At 34.2% G+C, this 8,133-nt stretch overlaps 1 protein-coding gene across 1 annotated transcript; it reads right to left on the reverse strand.

The window, feature by feature from the left end:
* Positions 1–1,217: 1,217 nt before the first annotated feature.
* On the reverse strand, positions 1,218–4,873 carry LOC121233928 (beta-glucuronosyltransferase GlcAT14C-like). Its single transcript, XM_041133053.1, has 6 exons — positions 4,757–4,873; positions 3,909–4,530; positions 3,675–3,756; positions 3,187–3,305; positions 2,526–3,080; positions 1,218–1,275 (listed from the first exon to the last, which is right to left on the reverse strand). Exons 2-5 carry the CDS (start codon positions 4,417–4,419, stop codon positions 2,527–2,529), a joined length of 1,266 nt encoding a protein of 421 aa, XP_040988987.1. The 5' UTR covers positions 4,420–4,530; positions 4,757–4,873; the 3' UTR covers positions 1,218–1,275; position 2,526.
* Positions 4,874–8,133: the final 3,260 nt, after the last annotated feature.

Consider the following 8,133-nt stretch of genomic DNA (forward strand, 5'->3'; position numbering starts at 1 on the left):
AGAATAAGTCATGTAACGTCTCAAGAGAAGACCCAAGTCACGTGATCTATATTCCAAAATGACTAGTCAATGATACAACTGGAATTTATTGAAACATTATAAAGAGCAAGAAATTCTTATTCCTAAGTACTGTGGGATCCCATATACCACCTATCATTATCCTTATCATATGGAGTATCATAATCTTCCCCTTACCTGTCCCCCCCAAAAATTTATGAACGTCCTCGTCGGACTAGTCCATTGTAGGTGGCACGACTCAAGTCCCATATTTTTTATTGAGATATGCTCTGATATCATTTGTAATACTCCAATTGAAGGCTCAAGTTACATGAGCTATACTCCAAATGGACTTGTCAATAATACAATTAGAGCTCCATTGAAATATTATGAAGAGCAATAACTTCTCATTCCCAAACAAAGTGGAATCTCATATATACACTTATCCTTATCATATGGGGGTATCATCAGTCAGGACCAATATATGATTCTGTATATGCACTATATGTATTGTAATGGGGTGTTAGTTGAAGCCTTTAATCTTTACTGATTAGAATGCTTTGTTAGAAAAACAAGTATTGGAGGGTGATGAGTGATTATTGATGCCAAGATTGAACTAATTGAGAGCTATGAGGACGAAATATGCTTTTGAGCAGGGTTGGTTGGTGAGTGGGGAAGGCCAGATAATTGTTGTTGCTTTACATTGTCGCTTGAAAGAATCCGAAGGAGAGATGGTGTGAAATGTCCAACCACAAAGTCTGCCTTAGTTTGTAGTCATGATTTTGGAATGTGCTGAAATTATTGGGGTGAGGGCTCAATTCATAACCACAAACTTTATTCGGTTGCTAGTCATGATTGAAGATTGTTGCCAATGTTGTTATATAATAATGACGCTACGTAATAAGTAACTATATTCTCAAGATAACTTGCTTGTAGTTCACTTAATCCCACCAAAAACAATAAGAATTGAAATAAATATCTGAAGTGAGTTTCTAATTTAGATCATTAATCTTCCATCACATCTTTGGTTGGCCAGATTCATTCGATCTCCATGGACAGGAAAAGTTAGTTGTGACTTGAGCGTGAAAAATGCTAATATATATAAGAGTTTTGTTATGTACAAGCAAATTTGCGTATCAATCTGCTTATTAATGTTGTTACCTTCATATTCTAAATTCAAATTAACACTGTTTACAATAAAATCTATTTTCTGACTAATCATATTGAATAAGTGTACGTATTAGTGCACATAATCTCTTACGATTAGATTTTTCTTATATATAATCCAGGGTCCAAATTTCAAACAATGTCATCTTTGATTTGTTTAATTCCAAAATAACTTTTGTGGTTTGCCTTATCAAAGAATTAGGTTGAGTTTGAGTAGTGAAGTATTCCTCACATATTTTGTGAATAATAGTGAAAAAGTAATGATAGAATATTAAATAGTAGTGAACAAAAATAAAAAATAGGTAAAAATTAATAATAAAATAATAAATAATAGTGAAGTATTCTCATTATCCAAACTAGTCTTATATTCTAATTTCGAGCATTTCACTCTTTATGCTTGAAATTTTGATCAAATAAGTACTTCTTCCCTTGCTACAATATTGCATTAACAAATCAGTTAAAATTTTATATCAGCACCAATGACTGCATGCCACATATCATGTAAAAATTGTAAAATCAATTAAAAAAATAAAATATTATGAGCTTAAACTGCGCGCCTTGCAGGGTCGCACTCACCAAATACTTGATTTAGAAGCGGATACATAATCACGAGTCTTTAGTGCTTACGAGCCTATGAGATCGATCATCTTTATCATCCGCAAAATATCACTCTTATTTTGGCACAGTAATATAGGCAGAGTATCTTAATAATACAATATAAATAACTAAATATACTTATAATTCCTATCAGCTTAAACTGTTGGGATAAATAATGATTTCACATGTTATCAGAGGAGGGGTCTTGAGTTCAAATCTTGACTCTACACTCTTTTTTATTTAATTAAATATTCTACATCTGATTCACACGTAAGGAGAAATATTAAGAATATAATATCAATAATTAAATCTATATATTCTTATCAGCTTAAACCTTTAGAGTAAGTGGTAATTTTACAGAATAATCCCGTAGAGCCAAGTTAGAAAATATATAGTAGCAATGATTCGTCTTATCAAATGGAAATATTTTTCACCATCGAAAGAGGTATCGTGGTGATCGAATGCATATAACGGTTTTAAGAATCTCTCTTTATGCTTATAAGAGTAATGATACATGCAGTAGTGGAGTGCGTAAGTACCGTATAGTCGTTTTAAAAAATAGGGATTCATTATTAAATTTTTTTTTTTTTTCATGTGGGTATGTATATATTCACTTTTTTCTCATTTGTTTTAAACCAATGAAGGTGCATACAAAAAATTATTCCCAAAAACCCAATTATTTGGATGCCATCCCCCCATGCAGTTAACAATACCTACAAACTTTACCAAATTAAGAACACCTACGATCAATATGTTAAAAAGATTTTATATTGTACACGGACATGATTGATTGCTTCTCAGTCTCCCCTCCCTGACAAGCTTTTTGAGAAAATGTCCGAGCTTGATGCCATAAGAACCTGGCTTCACAGCATTAATGTTACCCCGCGTTGAGCATAAGTACTCCTCCTTTGAAGAAGAAGCCTCCATGCTCTGGTTCTTCCTTCCATTGTCGGAGCACCATTCTCCGGGAATCAGCCCATTTGCTGGACGTTTTAAGATTTTTTTATCTATTTTTTGCAGCACTCTATCACCTTCTTGAAACGGCCTTGCAAAAACTGCCCCGCTGGCTACCATTTTATTATAGTGAAACATGTTTAGGACATCGGGTGCACCTTGTGCGGTGTTCCAAATGATGTACCTTAAATCATTGTCCACTGTGGTGTTTTGGAACTCGGCTATGTTGCACAGGACTGTGTGGAAGTAGGATTCAAGCGGGTAGGCCAGATTGCTGAAGTACATTAGCAGTTTTCTGGGGAAATTGTCCCATCCTTCGACGCAATATTCCATGAATGCTCTTGAAAGAATAACCCAAGGTGAACCTGCATGCATGTAATTGACAAAATAATCAGAAAATCTGCAACATCAGAATTTTTGTGGAAATTAATGAACCATATATATATTTCGTATGCTAGAGGAACTGATCACCTTCAAACAGTGTAAAAGCATCTGGCGTTTCTCGGGTCTCCACAGCGTAGAAAAGTGGACTCTTGCGGATTGGATTATGTAAACTAGGATCCACGACAATTTGATTGACTTTTTCCCGCCTGGTACCGAAAGATTCTATCAGCTGTTTTGTTTTCACAGACCATTCGTCTTATTTCATTTAATTATTATAATTTTTTTAAATTATCATGTAAAATATAAAAAATAATTCAAGTTTTTTAAATTTTAAAATAAAAATTATATTAAAAAATTATATTCTAATAATATTTTATTTAACTTTATCTCCATTTATATGTGTAACCAAATGATGTTGGCTAATGTTCTTGGAACTAAAGACCAATAAATGATATCTTTTATAGATGCAGGGTGGACATATAGCAGACATGCTTCCCTTCAAAGCCGGCTGATATGTACGTAGAACACTGGGGAAAGCATATATAGGAAATATTTAATTAGTGACTAACGCTTACTCTTTCCAAATCCAGCTGGTCTTGTTAGTATAATGAACAAAATTGAGATCCCTCGGCAAGAAAGTGAAAGCATGGAGGAGATCTGCAACAAGAGATCAGATCATGATTTTCTCTTTCTGGACTAGTTTCTAAAATCTCGAAGTATAAAAAAAAAAAAAAAATGATTATATGCGTGCAAAATATAGACTTGATTTTAATCTCAAAAGGATTAATTAATATATAATATTTATTTACCATCCTGACTCATAAGTGGATAATCTGAAGAACTTAATGTGATGAACCAGTCCCAATCAGTGCTAATCTTAAGAAGCAAAGCAGCAGCATGAAGTGTCGCAGCAAGAGCCGAGGGACCCATCTGGTTAACTGTGTAACTTTTGCCAAGAACATTAACATTTTCATAGGCTCGGAACACCCGCTCGGATCGTACTGAAACTAACAATTCCTCCCTCTCGGAGTCCGATGAATCAGCATCAAGTTGCAACAGATACTGGTTTCTTGGATGGTATATTGCCTTCAACAGCCTCAGCATTTTCTCCTTATCTCCTTTCGTACCACAAATCCAATAAGCAAAAACAGGGGGGTAGCTGTTCCCTTTTGATACTAGATACTGATATTCAATGCTTTCACCAGAATACCCAATTCGAGATAATCGTGTTGATGCTCCTAACAACAGTAAACTAATTGCAAATACCATAATCCATAGATGGTAACCTGAGATCCAAGCGGAAGCTTTGGATATTCTCATTGGTGTGGTAGCTTGTGGATTTACTGAGGAGCCGTTGAAAGTTCTGGCATCCAGTAAGTTAAAAGCTCCAAACTGTCAGACCTCTTCAGATCATGGCAAGTTCGCGCAGATCTTTCAACCATGGAGTAAAGACACCAGCAATTTGGATCAGTAATATTAAAATGTCAGTTTTTTCATATGTCAATCACTTCAGATAAACAAGAAAACTATTTTATCTTGCAAAATTATATGAAACATAATTGAAAGTAAATGTGGGTTTCATGCACCGACTATAAAAATTCCAATATTTGAGACAGTTCCTTAACAGACTACGGAAAAATCAGTGAAGAACCAATACCTTAAAGAACCACCAAAAAGCATCAATGAACTTTAAACACAAGCCAAGAGTTGAAAAATGGCCAGCTTAAGTATATGAAAAGCAGGAGGTTGGTAGGACAAAGGTTAGGTTGAGAGAAAAAAAAAAAAAAAAAAAAAGTAATAAATGTGTAGCCACCAAACTAACTGCTGTAAAAGCTTCAGCTGAAAGGGAACAAATATCGCAAAAAAACTGTTTATTTGTAATAAGTTATTTTTAACGAAAATAATTATTTTTCGTTAAAATGAGTCTATTTTTATTACAAATAATCGTTATCACCGTAAATAATCGGTCACAAATATTTAATTATTTTTTGGTTTAATTAATTAATTATATTAAATTTATGAGGAATAGATTGCAAATATAGAAAAAGATGTGACAAGCCACTGTTTAAAAACGGTGGAACGTGGGTAGGGGGGGACTCTAGAACATGCTTTGTGGCCATCTAAAAATGAGAAAAATCTTTATTTCTAGTTTTTAATTGCTCGTTCAATTGCTTAGCGCGGTTAGGACAGTTCCCGAACCTCCTGTGACTCTGGATCAATCCACTGCGGTGGTAGTACCAGGAATTTGTTTACGGGGACAAGCAAAGCTAAAAAATATAAGAAGAATATTTGTTTGTTCTATTTCTATATAGTTTTTCCTATTGTATAAAAAAATATGATTTAATCTTTACGGTATTGTATTTCAGCCTTGAAGATGATGTTTTAAGGGAATGTTGACTGTTTTCGTCGATAGGGAGTGTGTGTCCCACGATTTCAAGCTGAGATGTGATATTTCATTAAGTCCCTTAGAAGCAAGTAATAATGGAGTGACGTTCCATGAGTTAACGCTAGGCTCACTACAACAAATCTTGTTTTTTTCTAGGAGGGACTGCAGTCGAAAAAAGTGTATACTTCGTGAGAAAAGATCTATTTTCTACCAATTTTTGTCATGGGAGACTTGTGGCATAAAACTGATGGGGAAAGATTCTTTTACTACAAAATCTTGATTTAATGGGTAAAATCACCCTTTTTGCCACGACATGAACAGTAGATAAAGCATTTTAATTTCGTGACAAATAAGTTGACTAATATCAACTCGTGGTTAGTAATAACGTCATTATCCATAGAAGTAATTCGTGGAAAATCTACTATATCCATAAATTTATTTCGTGGCAAAAGTCATGTCCTTTAAGTTTTAACCGCCAATTCATTCATGGGCAATATGGTAACGCTCTCGAGTTGAGTCACACAACCTCTCGGCTGGCGGAGACTAGAGAACGCTTGTGGTGATAAGGACAGGTGCGTGAAGCCAAAAAAATTCTTGAGACAAAGTCATAGTACCGGTGGTCATTATCCGTAGTATGGTGAAGAAAGCCATAGTGTGTGCATGACTATTTTAGAAAAGGTAGTGGTGCATACATTAAAAAGAAAGGAAGGGTTAATATGGTATTAAGGAAATGGGAGGGCCTGGGTCTTCGGATGATTTTGGTTGATGGAGAACCTGGGGTTCTCGGACTCATGAGCTTTGAGCATCGGATGCTCAGAATTATTTACTACATTGAATAGTTATTTTTAGTGTTGCTCCGGATTTTCATGGCTTGGTCAAGTTACGATACTCCGTTTTGATGGTTATGGGATTTTAAGTTTATGAAACTCTATTGTTCAGTTCCTTACTGTTTTGAGTTTAAATGTATATATATTTATATTTTATTTTTAATGTAAACAAATTAACGGTTTCCTTATGTTTCATTCCCTGCATTATTCATTGATATGTTTCGTTATGGTTTTTAACGCATTGAAGTTTCTTAAAATTTCACCGTGATAGTCTCACTGTTGCTTCACTCCTCACAACCTAAGAAGTAAGACGGGGCCAGCTGTCCCCATTTGGCTATCATTTGTGAGACTTGTGGATGGCATTATGATGTCCGGTTGGTGTTTTAATATTATCTATGGTGCTCACAATTGTAGTCATAATACATGAATTTATTATTTTCAGCTGTGAATCTTTGTACACGCATATACCGAGCATACAGGCACACAATGTGATGCCGAAACGGAAGCGAAGATTAATCTGACGGCTAGTTAAACAACAGAAGCTAGGGATTGAGATTGAGAAAATTCGTAAACAGAGATAAACTTTGAGATTAAGGTTTTACTATAAAAAATAAATCAATCCCCTTTTGAAACCCACAAGTCGGACTTAAATAGCTAATAAAGAATGATAAAACTGTAATTCAGGCCAAACCATAGAATAAGGAATAAGATAACTATGACTAAAATGTAGCCTAAGAATCCGGAATAAAATCGTTACTAAAAATAAACATTACCATAAAAGAAAATTAACCAAAAATGAAAGTATGGTGACCGCAACATGCGCACCGAAGAGATCTTTCCGGATTGGGGTCATATGCGCGATTCTGACATATTTAGCCAAAGTTATAGATAAAATACGGATGCTACCATTTCTCCTCACCCAACCAACTAAGAGATAAGTCTCGTTGCCCAACCGAGGGATAAGTTTCCTCACCCAACCGAGAGATAAGTCTTCTCACCCAAGTCTTTATCACTTCCCGCCTACTTAAGTCTTCCTTGCCCAAATCTACTGCTCTTCTCCAAATCTTTATCTCTTTCCGCCTACTTTGTGCTGGTCTACCTTCTCTAAGTAATCCAATGTTTTTAACGTCGTATCTGTTAGTTGAGCCTCATTGGTCTCAAATTTGGACTTAGATCCCTAGTTTTAAATTTTGTTCCGTTTTGGGCATTCCGGCCGGAATTTTCTGTTCTAGTGTAGTATTCGGTACATTATACCTCATTGTTTCGTTTCACTCTAAATTTCGACCTATTTCGGTTCGTTTCGGCCATTCTAGTCAAATTCCAGCTGGAATTGGCATTTCGATTCTATTCCGCTTTGGACTATTTTCGTAATTTTCTGAATGTAGTTTTTGTAAATTTTAAATCTAGAAGGTATTTAATTAATTCTAGAATATAAAATGTGTATATATAACTTAAAATTTTTTTGTAACTTTAAATATGTCCTCTCATTCTTTTTTTTTTTTAAATATCATTATTTTTATTAATTGCTCTATTCTTTTATTTTTTTTTTCTTTGTTTTTGTGTCTCAACTCAAGTTTGTGATTTTTTCAATATATATTCATTTTATAAATATTCAATTCTTCCATATATATACACATATACATGATACACACATACATATATACATATGTATTTATTCTATTAGTTGTTAGTTTATATATACATATAAATATTTATATATAATATATAATTAATCCCGAAATGGTACATCGGAATACACTAGTACTGAAATATTCTGTTCCAGTACTTTAATCTGAATGATCACCGAAACATAATTTAAAA

This window comes from Juglans microcarpa x Juglans regia, chromosome 1D (assembly GCF_004785595.1).
Source record: "Juglans microcarpa x Juglans regia isolate MS1-56 chromosome 1D, Jm3101_v1.0, whole genome shotgun sequence".
NCBI classification, from domain to species: Eukaryota; Viridiplantae; Streptophyta; class Magnoliopsida; order Fagales; family Juglandaceae; genus Juglans; species Juglans microcarpa x Juglans regia.

Bases quoted from the DNA above. Each gene is read 5' to 3' on its own strand.
- LOC121233928 (XM_041133053.1), bottom strand. From the start codon at position 4,419: ATGAGAATATCCAAAGCTTCCGCTTGGATCTCAGGTTACCATCTATGG. The intron at 3,757-3,908 runs GTAAATAAATAT...CTCTTGTTGCAG, and splicing joins TCCACTTATGAGTCAGGATG to ATCTCCTCCATGCTTTCACT. The intron at 3,081-3,186 runs GTGATCAGTTCC...ACATGCATGCAG, and splicing joins TGCTTTTACACTGTTTGAAG to GTTCACCTTGGGTTATTCTT.